At 46.0% G+C, this 14958-nt stretch overlaps 1 protein-coding gene across 3 annotated transcripts in view; it reads left to right on the forward strand.

Moving 5' to 3' along the window:
- CD151 (CD151 molecule (Raph blood group)) overlaps nt 1-14958 on the forward strand; it is a 34329-nt gene that overhangs the window by 7636 nt on the left and 11735 nt on the right. For all 3 annotated transcript variants that reach the window (XM_017812613.1, XM_017812603.1, XM_017812619.1), the window contains exons 2-4: nt 7011-7130; nt 12794-12897; nt 13676-13867. In XM_017812613.1, coding sequence (XP_017668102.1) covers nt 12814-12897; nt 13676-13867 — 276 coding nt within the window. In that variant the 5' untranslated portion in view covers nt 7011-7130; nt 12794-12813. The remainder of the gene's footprint in view (nt 1-7010; nt 7131-12793; nt 12898-13675; nt 13868-14958) is intronic.

Here is a 14958-nt window from a genome sequence, read left to right on the forward strand (position 1 = left end):
TCCCCTCCTGCTCACTTATGGCATTGGATGAATTGAAAAATGGATAATAAGTCTGCCCAGTACCAGATGTTTGCCATGCTCCTCTTACATGCAGAGCAAAATGCTCTGCTGCTTTTTGCTGAGCTCAAAGAAGTAATCTGAATGCTGGGTATGTGCCAGCTACATTTTGAGAGTCTCCTGAGGGAACAAAGTACGTGGTTTCTCCCATCTCCTGAAGCCTTTTTGAATCTTCCTGGTATTTGATGGGTAATCCAGGGTAAAATGTACTATAATAGAATGTAGAGTGGACTACTTTTAGCCTTTAAAATTTTTAACCTTTAAAATAACATCAGATGAGACTTGAAAATTGACCTCCAAGGGGTGGGTGTGGGGAGGATTAAGTTTCAAAGTAAGTTAGGCTTTCCTTTATTGAAACTCGCTCATAGAGTGCTACGGTAACATGAAGGTGGGTTGGTGGAGAAATCCCCTGCAGGATTTTCCTCCTTTGTTTGAAGTCCAGCTAGTTCCTGCTGGCATCTGTTAGAGGAACCCTTTTGCAGTTTCTTTTTCCTGACGGCTCTAAATGCAATGGATGATACACTGTTGTGGCTTAACCCCAGCCAGCAACTGCGTACCATGCAGCCAGTCACTCCTCCCTCATCCCCCTACCGTCGTGGGATGGGGAGGAGAATCAGTCAAAAAAATATAAATAAAACATATAGGTTGAGATAAGAACAGTTATCAATTGAAATAAAGTAAAATATAACAGTAATAACAATAGCAATAAAAATATGAGTGAGAAATAAACCCCAAGAGAAACAAATGATGCACAGTACAATTTCGCAGCCCTTGCTGACTGATGCCCAGCCCATCCCCCAGCAGTTATCAGCGGCTCCAGGCCAACTCCCCTCAGTTTCCCTATTGACCCTGATGTTCTGTGGTATGGAACATCCCTTTGGCCTGTTTGGATCATCTGTCCTGGCCACGCTTCCTCCACTCTTGTGCACCTCCTCACTGGCAGAGCGTGGGAAACTGAACAGTCCTTGATCTGGAGTAAGCACTACTTAGCAACAACCAAAACATGGGTTTGTTATCAACATTGTTGTCATACTGAATCCAAACCACAGCACTGCACCAGCTACTAAGAACAAAACGGACTCTCTCCCAGCCAAAACCAGGACATACACTGAGACAGACTTGCCAAAGTTTCTGTACTGGCTGTTGCTCTGTACCCTTCATGAAGAGCTGCCCTTTGTGTGTTTATTTGAAGGAGCAGAGAGGACCTGAGCAAGCCCAGCTCCTGGGCCTCTGTGTGGAACCGGTGGAGTGAGGTGTTTCAGGGAAGTAGTTGATGACTTGGGGCTGGGGGATTTCTGCAGAGCTTATTGGTGTGTCCTCTGGGGTGAGGGACTTTTTTTATCTTTTCTCCTGCCCCCAGGAGGGGTGAAGGGCCAGCAAGCAATTGCCTTGAGGGCAGCCCTTGCCTCCCAGTTGTTTATTCACTTGCTGGTGCCTCCCTGTCAAGTTTGCAGGCTGGTCCAAAAAAAGCTGCATAAATGGTTTGGTGGATTTACTAAAACGTGCTACACAAGAGCAAGGCGGAAGGGGAGGAATGTTTTATTTTTGGCTGGGAGCTGTTTAATTTTACTGGAAGAACGGCCCTTTTCAAGGCAGCCTTATGCAGCATGGAATGAGCGTTGTTTCCAGCACTGCTCCTATAGTAACAGGAGAGAGACAGCTCCTATGAACTTGGACTTACAGCTCTTGGAAATGAAATGTCATTTAATTTGTCCGTGACTGTACTTGATATTTGATCTCACTCCAATAAAGTGTTTTTAGCTGTGGAGAGGAATATAGCTCCTCAAAGCATTCAGTGATTGCTTGAAAACACTTCCTGAGACAAGGATATTGGGGATATATATAAGGACTGATGGTCAGAAGAGACTTCTTGGCCATTCCTGGTGCTGCTGTTAGTGAAGTGGGTACTTCCAGGTGTGAGAGTGTTCCCACATGAGTAGGCTGTCCTTGGTAGGAAGGGAGGCTTCTGAAGGTGTCACCGGTACCTCCAGCTGCCATGATGAGGTGAGAGCTGCTGTTGCCCTCTTCTGTGGCTGCATGATGTGGCTGATGACACTTTTCTGTCAGTGTGCTAGGGCACTGCAAAGTGCACTGCCCCTTTCCTGGGACTGCAGGTACCTGCTCCATTGCTGACATGCTCAGAGGTTTTCTCTGGCATGGCTGATGCCAGACCCGAGCTAATCATCAACATATCTGAAACAGTAGGAACATTAACCTTAGTTTCCACTGTCAAATCCCTTGTCAGCTACTTTTAATATATGATCTTTGCGGAGCTGAAATTGAGGCAAGCCTGGGAGAGATCTGTGGGATGATTCCAGAGACTTTTGCTTTGCTCATTTGTACCACAGAAAGTGAGAAGGGGAACAGCCTACTCAAAGCAAAACAAGTTTTGTACATAAGCTAAAGCTGGTGTGGGTTTTTATGCACCTCTTGCTTTATGCTTTCTGTGCTCAGGTGTCTCGGGCACAGGCAAGGCAGTGCTAACAAGTAGCTTGAAAACTTTGCATCTTACAGCTTTGTGTTCTGCATTGGTCTTCCAGAGGACAGAACAGCTTGGCAGATGATTTGTAGGAAACAAAAATGCAATGACACTGAAGCCAAATTTTGAGTGACTGTCCACTAGCTAAAATGCAGCACATGTTCTTTGGTTAGTCTTTGCCCTTAGTTCAAACCACTGTGTAAAATCCCAGCTCTTTGTACAGAGTGAAAAAATTGTTATTATTGCTGCATTATTTGCAGAGTGCTTTGAGTTCGTGTACGGAGTTGCCTGAATAGGCTTTTCGGAGGCTGGGAGGATTTTTATCGTCCCAGGACTTTTAGTGCTTGTTGACTTGGTCCTAGTACTGGCACAGCTACAGGGAAGGGAGGTTTTGTGAGCACTCCCTGAAAACACTGAGGAGCCAGTGGCTTCACTTCTGAGAGCTGAGTTGGAAATGAATGTGATGAATAGAAAGATAATGAATAGGAAGGGATCAGGCAGAAAGCTGATTCTGCACAAACTGTTTTGTTTAGAAATGTGGTTTAATGCTACTGGTAAGTTCTCCAGCACAAAGCCCTGCTTAAAAAAGAAAAAAAAAAAAAAAGAGGAAAAAAACCAAACAAAGAGAACCCCACAATGCCCATGAGCAGAGTTGGGAAAATAGAATTTAAAATACCAATACCAGGCTGCAGTGAAGAGTTTGTCTTGTCTGTTGGCTAACTCTGACCTATCTGAACTATTGCTCCTTGTTGTGTCAAACCCTCACTGCTATGAGCTCTCTGCAAACACAGCCAGGCTCTGATTTCTGGTGTTTCGAGTGAGAGAAAAGAGACGGTTATTGTTCCTCTCCTCAGTTCAATGACTAGTGAAGTGGTTCCTGTGTATAAATAGCATAAAGTGCTTTGGGATCCTTCAGGATAAAGGAGGCCTTATGAAATACAAGAGGATGTTGTTTGACGCAGAAGGAGTTCCCCTTGGTCGTGCAGTGTGTGCTGGTCTCTGGCCTGCCTTCCAGCTCCTCCTGAGGACTGGGTGCTTGGAGGGTCTGTTCGCTTCCCTGCTTATCCAGTTCTGGGAGTAGAAAACATGGGCTTTCTGCTCTCAGGATACGGCTGGCTGCAGGTTTTGTCAGGACCAGAAAGGCCTATGAAGAGTTTTTTGTTTGCTTTGTAGTGCAATGGTGCTTGAGTACAGACACATGCAGTCCCAGGCACACTTGATCACTCTTGTCTTTCTCTCTCATGCCTTTTTTTCCTTAATGGTTGTAAAATTGGTTTTATGCCAAGGTCCCTTTTATCCTCAAGGATCTCGAAGCTAGGCATTGCCTCACCCAGGTTTGGATAACCCCCTCATAAAACACTTAATTCACAGGTATGTGGGTGGTGCTGAACATGTAAATCCTTGTTGAATTTGAAATTTATGCTTATTGTTATTTATGCTTCAGTAAGCCCCTCCCCTGGGGAATAAATAGTCTTGAAAATATGAGTGGAGGGGCTGAGTGCTCTTATCCTGAGAGATAGCTCTTATCTCAAAGAGCAGGCAGCTCTTTGCAGGTGCATTAGGCATGCAGTTCCTCTCTGGATACCTGGCTCTCATCAAATTTAGCAGGAGTTAAGGGTCTCTACATCTCTCTTGAGGGGTCTATTCAAAACACAGCAGCTTGATCCACAGTAGAAGAAAGGAGGGATTTGGCAAGGATCCCGAGGGGTGACAGCAGGACTGTGTGTATTTGTGGAGATGTTGCCTAGACCGAGAGAGTGTTGAGATGAGATCCTTCAAAACTCCCAACATGGGGACTCATCCTTTCTCAGTTCTTCAGAAAAATGCTCTCCCAGTCAAGAGGTCAAGATGTCAGGGAGAAGGGGTTTTGACCAAAATCCATTCTGTGTGTCTGCCCCCACAAGCTTAAATGACAATTCCTTAGAAGGAGCTTTGCCTCACTGGGTGTCTGACTTGTGTTTTGCATTCTCTCCAGCCCTAGAGGCACAAGTACATTGACTTTGCAGCATGTGCCAACATGCTGAGAGAGGAAGCAAAGCGATTAGCTCTGCATCCTTCTGGAAGGCCAGGAGTGTGGGAGCAGTGTAAAGCAGATGGGTAAATGGTAGGGCACAAGGGCCTCACGAGGAGAGTTTGTGCTCAGCCTCAGGAGGATGCTTCAGAGCTATTGCTTGCCTTGCAGGTGACTGTGCTGCCTGTGCTTTCCCTCTTCTCCCCAGTTCCTTGGAAAGTTCCCTTGTCTGATCTTTAGTTAATGATTCCAGGAGCTTTGTTTGGCATGCTTCTCAATGGCTCAAGTGCTGAGATTTTCACAGTTTCTCTCAAGAGATGTTTTTGTGGTCTAGAAGCTTTTTTATAATGTGAATCAACAGGTTTCGGTCTCTTATTGGCGTCATTTTTCATGGGGAAAATCAGCAGGGGTAATCCAAGCTGATTATAAATGAAGGTGTGTAGCCCATACTGTGCTAGGTGAAGGCCTGCAGGAACCCCTCCTTGAAAATAATAGGAAGTTAAAATGGTTATGAATTATTAAATTTGATCTGTTAATAAAAAGTACCTACTTTCTCTTCCCAGGTGGTTTTCAAAAACTCCATTATCCCACTCAGGCAAGTCAAGAAGTATTACTGCTTCCATATCTCAGTATGGGCAGCAGATAAGAGCTTAAGCCTTAGGCTGTGAAGTTAGTTAGTGTCAGGGTGTAGATCAAAGGATCATTAATTCAGTATCCAAAAAGACAGGCTAGGGAGGAATAATTGCTATTCTCTTCCCCTCATGATATTGCTACCTGCAGTGCCAATGGAAACAGACTGCAGGGAGCCTGCCTGCTGTAGGATGAAGGTGAGATGGATGAGGTTGGGGCACTACAAACAACTGCAGAAAGTTTGGGACCCTCTATCTTAGAAAAGCAGGGGAAAGAGAGCATACTAGAGGCCATTTTCCAGTACAGCAGCCTTATGCAGCCTGGCTGCCTCCACAGAAATGACAAGCCATGGGATGACACACTAAGGTTAGAAGGATGGAATGCTAGCAAGGGCCCTCAGCCTGTTGGTTTGCAATGTGCTGGGTACACTGGAGCACACTTGAAGTCTTAGAGAGAGGAGCCAGGGGCTCCTGAGGTAATAGGAGCGAACAGGGAAACACCAGTGAAAGACCTCAAAGGAATTAAGGTGTGTTCCTCTGAAAAGGTGACATGTCCAACAGCCCAAGTAAAGTGTGTCTGCTCCAATGCACTCAGCATGGTCAACAAACAGGAGGAGGTGGAAGCCACTGTGCTGCTAGAAGGCTACCATCTACTTGCCACTGCTGAAACTTGGCGGGATGAATCCTATGACTGGAGTATGGCCATTGATGGCTGCAGGCTGTGAGGAAGGAGAGGCAGCAGGTTGCCCTGTACCCCAAGAAATGGACAGTGTGTGAAGAGCTGGCTCTGAGGAATAGCTGTGAGCAGGTCAAAAGCCTGTGGGGAAGAATTAGAGACAGAGGCAACAAAGGAGACCTTGTGGTTGGTGTTCACTACTGGCCACCCGAACAAGGGGAGCCTGTTGGTGGGGCCTTCTTCCTCCAGCCACAGGAGGCATCACACTCGAAGGCTCCTGTCCTGCTGCGGGACTTCAACCACCCCGGTGTCTGCTGGGAAAGTGGCACAGCGAGCTGTCCATGATTCTGTGACAAGTGTAGTAAGGTTGTAGAGAAATAACTCCTGTTCAGACTGAAGGCACCTTTGTGTGGCTTCTTGTTTATCTGAAGGAGATGCTCTGCATTGACGCTGTGAGGGTGAGGCCTTGCTCTAGGATGAATGGCAGTGATAGATGAACTCAGGATAGCTGTTTCCAGCAGAGCCTGCCATGATGCTTGGGAACTGTGTCTTGATTGTACTTGGGCAGGGATAGAGGCTGAAGAAGACTGATTTCCTAGCACATTTTTGCTTTGCAGGGACCCTGCTCTACCTTGTGCTCTATATTTTAGGGCCCGTAGGCCCTTGGAGCAGGGGATGCATGTATACAATGAGCTCTGGTACCATCTGCCCATCACTTTTCTCTTCCTGGGCAGTTCCCATGGGAGGGGTAGGAGCAGTGATCACTTCAAGGCACTAACACCAGCTAGGGCTTCACACTGCACAGAATGGTCATCTTCCTAAGTTTTCTCATGGAGTTGCATTCAGGCCTTTTGCACTAGAATGAGCTGTCATTGTGTGTACACAGCCTTGACAGGATGCAGCAGTAGATATAAACCTGTTCTGACAGCTTTCTACCAGCAGAAGATTTTCATATTCTCCACTGCTGCAGTCTGGCTCTTTGCTGTTATCCAGTGCATGCTTTGCAGTTTAATCAAATGCATTCACAGGGTGTATTCTGAAATCACGTGGTCTCTATTTAAAGGACTTGATGGCAAAGCATATAATCAAATATTGATTCCCTGAATAATCTTTGACATAGTTCATGATTCTCTGCATCTCTCTTCTTTTCTTCTCCAGCTTTTTGATTTCCTGAATCCACAGCAGACCAGAGCCAGCAAGAAGAGAGGAGGTGGAAGAAAGCACTTGGAGAGAACTGAACATTTGCACTGGTGCTGTAAGCTGCTTTGGTGGTAAAAGGTCAGTGTCAAGACTGTTGATCCATGAGGGCTCTCACTTTAGGGTGAATAATGCCACATGGCATAAATTTGAGCTCTTCACCTGCAAACTTTAGAATTCCTGCCCTGGGAAGGCTTTGCTTAAATGACGTGTAGCTGCTTTCTGGGCTGGTGAGTTGATACGCTGCCGGAGGCCCTTTCTGAGGATGTTCAGAGGGTTAAGTAAAGTAGCAATGGTAATGTTTTCATCTTACAGAGAGGGAACTTAAGAGAGCTCATGCTTTCAAAGGCTGGACTTTAACCTTGCTGGAGAATGAGATCTTCGGTCAGTTTGCTGAAGATTAAAGTTATTGGCCCACACCTGCACTGCACATACCAAGGGGAGGACAACTACATTGCTAATACCTGCCAGAGTTGTCAGCCCAGCTCAGACAGGCTCCAGTGGAACGTTTCCCTCCAGGCCAGCAGCATACCCAGTGGGTGCATTAGGGGGCTGTACTGGTGGGGGGCTGCACCCCTTGGGGTGCTACTTTTGTAGCAGCATAGGTGCAGTGGGATTTCCTGCAGCCAGTCTTTCTTGTGTGCACGGGCAAGGAGGTTAGAAGTTCTCTAACTTCTGGCATGCGAGTTATCTGCAAAATAGATGTCACTGATGTGTTGGATACCAATTTTCTTGCTATCACTCAAAAATCAATACTTAAAAATAATGATGCTCCTAATGGCCTGGAAGCTATTTCGTTTGCTTTGGCATTGTTTCTTCCCCATCTGTCAGATGCTGCTTTAGGGCAGGTTGTGCAGAAAATGCCTGCAGACCTGGCTTTCTTTGCTGTTTAATTAAGTACTGTTACTGTGCAAGTTGAGGCAAATGCACCAAGCAATGTCTGGGATGACTAAATGAATGTCTAGCCAGCAGGAGAGTGTGTGTGTGTGTCACGTGCTTTCTGCACTGGGACGTGGGTGTGTGCCTGTATGTACCTTTGGGCCTGCAAATAAAAATACAAAGGGGTGGTGTGGGACACCCAGTGCAAGGCCTGCCACTGAAATTTTACGTGGCTCAGCACAATGAAATAGCTGTTTGTGCAGTGCTTGTGTTCCCAGGTGCTCAGCACCCAGAACTGGAGCCAAACTGCTCAACTTCTGATGAGCTCCCTGTTGTCCAGTTTGTCCCAAGGGTTCAATCACAGTAGGATGAGAGCCCAAGAAAACCAGACCATGGAATGGTTTCACTTTTGAAGTGATCCCGGCCTTGCCTGGCAGTCATGCACTGTATATTCCTACCCAGCTAGGAGGTTGTGCCTGGCAGTCAGACAGGGCAGGATGAGCTCACTCTTTGTCTTTTTTATTTTTTTGAGATGTTTATGTAGGTGGATCATCCTTTGCTCCTTGCTCTTCATGTAGATGCTTCAGTGTTACCCCATTCTCTTGTACTTCATTACTAACATCTCTCAATCTCTGATGTATCTGAACTAGCAAGCCTCATAAATGATTGTCAAAATTGCTTTGCCAGACAGTCCTCTCATAAGTATGGATTTTGCTAAGCCCAGAAGAATTTGCTTTCTTTCAGCCAGTTCACTGGCTGAAGTAGTCTGTTGGCAAAAGCACTTCTGAGTCAGTGAAATTGTGTTGGTGTAGGGCTTTTGCCAATTTGCCAGGCACCTGGAGCCTGTCATGCCTCACAGATGGCATTCCTCTGTCAGCAGGGCTTCTCCGTGCAGATCCTTATAACATCACTGGATTTAGAGGAAGATGAAGGTCCTGCACTGGGGAGGAAGAGCAGAGGCAAAGATCAGACTAAGGGACTTGCCCAAGTCCATGCACAAAGTATGTGTCAGAGTGGAAAGTTGGATTCAAGCTGTTCAACTCCCAGTTTCTTGAATTAATCTTCCAATTATTACCCCTCCCTTTCATCTGTAGGTTCTGTCACATTGAGTTGTCCTTATTTTTTCTTCCCAGCTTTGTGTATTTTGTTTTCCTTAGAGGATTATTTCTCCTTATCACTTACATCGAAGTGTGTGTGAGCGTAGCAGGAACCTGTTGTTGTTTCTAGTGAATTCACTTTCACAGCTTGTATACTGCAATTGCTTGCTTAAATTTAGCTTGCTGATGAAGCTACTGTCTGTCAGACTGGACCAAGTGAACTTCATTATGTAAGTGCTTTTAGTCTTCTAACCACTTTTTCAGTTAGCAAAGTGCTTCCCATTATGAAGCTCATGTTTAAGTAATATGTTTTTATGTGTTTGTAAATACACCCCTGTGGCAGAGCTTGCCACTTTCTGTTCTTTGGAGAGCTCATTCATAATTACCGATGTGATTCAGAGTAGATCTTTGCCTCGGTGTTTTAAAATAGAATGTGTTAATTACTGTTACTGCTTCTTGTCTGGTTTCAAGAGTGATTCATATCACTTCTGAGGGTCTGTTACAAAGTGACTGAAGGCAAGAGACCGTGGTTACTTCAGTGAATTCAGGATGAGGCCTCCCCATATTCACTCCGGTGCAGTGGCGCAGATCAACACCTCTGTGCTTTTTGGGACCATGAGGTTCAGAGCCTGTAGTTACCATAAGCCTGGGAGGGAGATTGTGGCTCCCCTCTCCATTGCCTGGGCTCTTTGGGAAAGATATTTCACTGTAGTTTCCTGCCCTCACTCGCTTTCTCTGAAGACCAGAATATCTCCCTAAAGCCTGTCTTGGTAGGTGATGGGAGGCAGCAGGCACTCTGAGGCAAGGAGCACAAACACATGGCTTCCAAAAAGAGGGTCTAGAGAGAGCTGTTTCCCTGAATAGCTTGCTGGGTGAGTCATATAGCAAGCAGAGGCAGCCAGTGCCATCAGCTCTGCTCCTGGCTAGGAAGGATAGATTATTCAGGAGACAGCCCTGATTGCTTTCTGATTCATGGCCTGCCATCCCTGGTGAATCACCCTGCTTTATAAACCTGCTGTTCTCTGCCAGCCCTCTGGAAAGAGGCAGATTCTCTGACAGCAGCAAAGCCAAGCTGCCTGAAAGATCTGTACGCAGCCCTGGGTGGAGCAGGACCTGCAGTCCTGGGGGGATTTCAGACTCTGAGTGCAGGTGCAGTGTCAGCCGTGTGTTTGCCCAGTCCTCACCAAGAAAAGGATGCAGTTGTGACTGGGATTTCTGCACTCTTGGATCAGAAGGAGGGACAAATTAGTGTCCTTTGCTAGGGCACAGCATCTGCTCTATGGCAATATGTGGAAATACCTGTAGTTGCTTTTTTTAGCGGGGGACATACTTTGAGGGGAAGGAAGGAAGGAAGGTTTCTAAAATCCTTGGGAGCAAGAGGGTAACTGGGTCAAGGAGCCAGCTCAAGGACAGTAAGCCTTGTTACCATCCCCTTGCTATCACTGATAGGAATCAGGGTTGGTCTCTGCAGACCTGCAGTGCATATTCCTCTATATATAGCCCTGATGTTAGAAGGGGTAGGCAAAAGACTTGCTTCTAGAGGGCATCTCTCAGGTCTGGGCTGAGGTACCCTTTGGGTTGTGCTGGCATGTGTGGCTGTGGGAGCCTGCCTTGCTGCTGCCATTCTTGTTCTGTGGCTAAATGAAGCCTCTGGGAGCTGTAAATCTATCACCTTCCATGAATGTTGTGTTCCCGAGGTGTCTTGGCGTCAAGAATTTGCAAGTCTGTTCAGTACATACAGTACCAGCAGCATCCATTCCTTCCCACTGCCCCGGGCCCTTTTGTGCTGCAACATGGTAATTAATCTGAGCATTGCTGGAGGTTCTGATCTCTTCTGAAGATAACTCTGCAGAGTTGTTCTTGATCTGTGCCACCATCTCAGAGCTGCTCCCTTTGCTGGTGAAACGGCCTTCTGCTGCCAACTGCTGTTGCCAGATGTTATTCTAGAGAAAAATGTTTTGTTGTGAAATGGTGATGGGGGGGACAGGCATGGGTGGGACTGCTGGCATGTTCTCACCCTTGCCTTCCCTGTTAGCTTCATTTGTTAGTTTCTAAAGCAGAGGCCTGGCTGAGGTTTAGGAGTGGGCTGGCATACAGCAAAAGGAAATAATTTCTTGCAAATAAAATACAATGATCCTGCAGAATGGGCAGCTGCAGTTCCCAGCCTAGGTTCATCTGGCTCTAAAGCCAAAGCTTAGCAGTGTGGTGGCAGAGATAATACTGACAATCACCTGATGTGCAGCCTGGCTGTGCATACAGGTTGCTTGCTTTCTTTGCTGTCAGGTGTTTTACCAGTGTAGATAAGTGTCTGTACTGCATGGCTGGGTTGCAGCTGCAGTGGGTCCCTGGAGGGAGCTTACATCACTTGGGGAAAGAAGTTTTGTAATCTAAGTAAGCGTGAACTCAGCTGCCTCTGGAAAAATGGAGGGGCTGTTTGCCTGCCTGCTTCCAGGGAAATTGCTGTTTTAGGGAAACATTTTGCTCTGATACGGGTGCACAATTTTTGCATCATTCCCTGATGGCTGCTGGGGAAGGAAAGGGATGATTTTTTAATTGAATGCAGGTGGTGTGAATTTGGTTGCACTTCTGTATCCTGCCTCACACAGATGATGCCACCAGTGATAGTCTGGGCAGTGCCTTTGTCCTGTCTACCTGGTCAGGCAGTGGTGAGAATTTTTTTATTTTTTTTTTGAGAGGTTTAGACCTTCTGAGGTCTGAACAACAGGCAGTGAAGTGACATGGAGCTGCACTTGCTGCAGACCTGCTTCTGAGAAACCTGCTCAAGAGCAGCAGATCTGTAACACTGGGACTGACTCACAACGAACTCCCATTTGTTGTGTATCTGCAGGGGTGTTTTATACTGTCAGATCAGCTGAAGCCAGTAGTTATGTTTCTTACTCTTAGGAGCTGAGACAGCTGCCTTGAGAAGTAGCTAGCCAGTGAGAAGGGCCATGAGAAGTAAGCAGTGAAGAAGAGAATTAATTACTCCAACATACTGCTGGGGTTCAAAGAGGATAGGACGTTTGAACTTACAACACGTACGTTCCCAGTTACAGTTGTAAAGTTTAAAAATAGCCCAAACTTAGAGAAAGATCTATTTAAGGGAGTTGTAACTAATACCAGTAAGAAAATAATGTTCTTTGGAGACAGGTTATTCTGTAGATATCAAAGACAGAGGTTTCTGTTGCCGCCTTCAGAACAGCAGTTACAGGTGGTAGTCAGGAGCCAGATTGGATTTTCTGGAGAACAGGTCTGGGATTTTATTTATTTCAGTTCAAATAGGAAGAAGTGAATGTGGCCTCTACTGAAGTTTCCACAGTGTAATGTTGATCACAGTTCATGGTTTTGGCATGACCACTCAGTGGTGGGTCTGATCATTCCACTGGAGGTATCAATCTAGAGAAAAATTATTCTCCAGAAGTGACAGCAGGATGGAGAGAGAAGAGGAGGATGAAGGCAGTACAGGGAGGCCACATGCTGGTACTGTCTGCCTCCCTTTCACACTGTACAAGGTCTTGTGTGTTGTAGGTCACCCAAATGGACATGGGAGCTCTTTATCTAAACAAGCACTGTCCTGCATCCCTGGAGTCAGTTGAATGGCTTTCTTTGGCAGAAGATTGGAGGTGTTAGTTCTTGCAGGAGGGGAGTAATAACAATCGCCTTTTGGCAGAAGCGATGTGATGAATGACTGACTCAAGATCTTATCTCTTTTATTACTATTATTTATAACAACAACAATAATAATAATAATAATTTTTCCCCCCACAGGACCCCTCTGAGCCAGAAAGATGCGTGAGTATACAGAAAAGAAGGAAACATGTGGGACCATCTGTCTGAAGTACTTGCTCTTCATCTTCAACTTCTTTTTCTGGGTAAGAAACTGTTTCAGAGGCACTGAGACAGCACTGCAGTTTTGGTGTCAGGGGCACAGAAATCTTGGCCTTGATGAGTCTCTGTCAAGAAGTGCTGATGTCAGTAGGACACAGCTTTTGTCCTGTGGGTTGAAGTTGTGTCCCTTGGGATTGCCTGCCCGTGCTACAGAAGTTGTGGTTTGATGCTGTCTGTGGTTGTTTGTAGGTCATGTTATCAAATACAGAAAATAACAGGGAGCCTGAAAATAATCTTCATTTTCTCACCTGGTTTACTTTTTCCAGAATCCTGGGGGCTCCACTACCTTGCCATTCCTCCTCTCAAAATGGAAGAGAGAGTCCTGGCAGTGAAATGGGACAGCTAGAGCATGAATAACACACACCTTCTTGCAGCTGGTCCACAAAAGAGCTTCTTACAGTTGTGCTTTCCACCAGAAAAGTTACTGATGCCAAAGGGTTGTGTTTTACTTTGGTGCATGGGACAGCATTAGAGTGTCCAACTCAGATGTTTAAGAAAAACTGTCTGAGCTTACTAGAAGCTGCATAAAACCCTCTGGAAACACAAGGCTTGCAAAGAGAGAGGGGGCTGCTAGGAGTGTGGTTGGCTTCTCTGTGTTCATTTGCTGCAAAGTTTAGAGTTTAACCATCCTTTAATGTAGATCATCTTTGGCTCAGCTTATGGAGCTGAGACTCATTTTGGTGTCCCTGTCCAGTTGCTCTGGGAGGTGAGGAAGTTCATGCATCAGAAACCCTTCATGTGCTTGCTTCTCTCCCTTCCCAGCTGGCTGGTGGGGCCGTGATGGCAGTGGGCACCTGGACCCTTGCTGAGAAGAGTGACTACATCAGCCTGCTCTCCTCCAGCACATATTCCGCAACTGCTTATATTCTGGTGGTGGCTGGGGTGGTGGTCATGGTTACTGGCATCCTTGGTTGCTGTGCCACCTTCAAAGAGCGTCGGAATTTGCTGAGAGTGGTAAGTTTCGTTTGGTAGTTTTGTCTGGGGGAACAGCTTGGTTGTGTTGGGCGCCAACCTTATTTGTTTGTCCTGGACCAAAAACCACTGAGGCCTCCAGCTCCTGACAGCAGTGCTGTCCTTGTCCCAGGGGGCAGGTTTTGCTGCAGAGCATTTCCTTTCATCCACACAAAGAATGTGCTGCATGGTTCAAAAGTACAAAGTATAGCTGTAAAACCTGTGCTTTGTGTAAGAATGTCTATTTGAAACTATTCAAAATCTTGTGGCTTTTGTCTCCTCCTTCTTTCCTGCCCATCCTGTATTCTCTTTTGGAAAATGGGAAGGAAGAGGAAAATATGAGAGACCTGTAGCAAAGCTAGGTTTTAATGACAGTAGGTTCAAGCCAGATTAACACACTTCTTCACTTGGCTGTCAAAAATAAGAACGTTTACAATATTTTCTTTAGTTGCAAAAAATTTATTTTAGTTTTGATTCCACAAAAAAAAAAAGCCATACTGTTTTGATAATCTGCTGCTTCTTTTACACCTTTCTCTGTGTTACTTCCTGAGCTCCCTGCTCACCCATCAACACTGAAGTTTTTGACCAGCCCTGAGATTTCTATTTTGCTCCCTCCCTCTCAAATATCCCCTTCAGTCTGGAGTGCAGCAGCAGTCATTTTAGTGTCTGGGCTACAGTACTGAGAGCAGTGACTGAAATAACAATCGGTGGCTCTTGGCTTTCACAAGTACAGAAAAAGATACTTCAGCAGCTCTTCACCAGCTCCCTCCTTTGCAAATGCTCGTTCACCTGACTGTCTCATTTCTCCTCTTTTGTTTGGATAGAGGAGCAGAAATAGAAGCTGTGAGCAAGCCTTATGCTTGTACCACTGCTGTGAAGGCTGATAATCCCTGTGAGAGGCAGAGTAGGGCCAGGAAGGGAGAATAAAATTTAGAGGGGACACAGTGAGTGCATTGCTGATGCTGTTCATTAGCCTCCTGGTCTGCAGCAGACTGTTTTGGCCTTGCTTCACTTGCTCTCGATGCCAAAGAGATCTCCCTTTGTCTTTTTCCCTCAGCCAGAAGCTAAGTATGAAAATCCAGTGGGGTTTTCTT

This window comes from Lepidothrix coronata, unplaced genomic scaffold (genome assembly GCF_001604755.1).
Source record: "Lepidothrix coronata isolate B3197 unplaced genomic scaffold, Lepidothrix_coronata-1.0 Scaffold1, whole genome shotgun sequence".
Taxonomy (NCBI): Eukaryota; Metazoa; Chordata; class Aves; order Passeriformes; family Pipridae; genus Lepidothrix; species Lepidothrix coronata.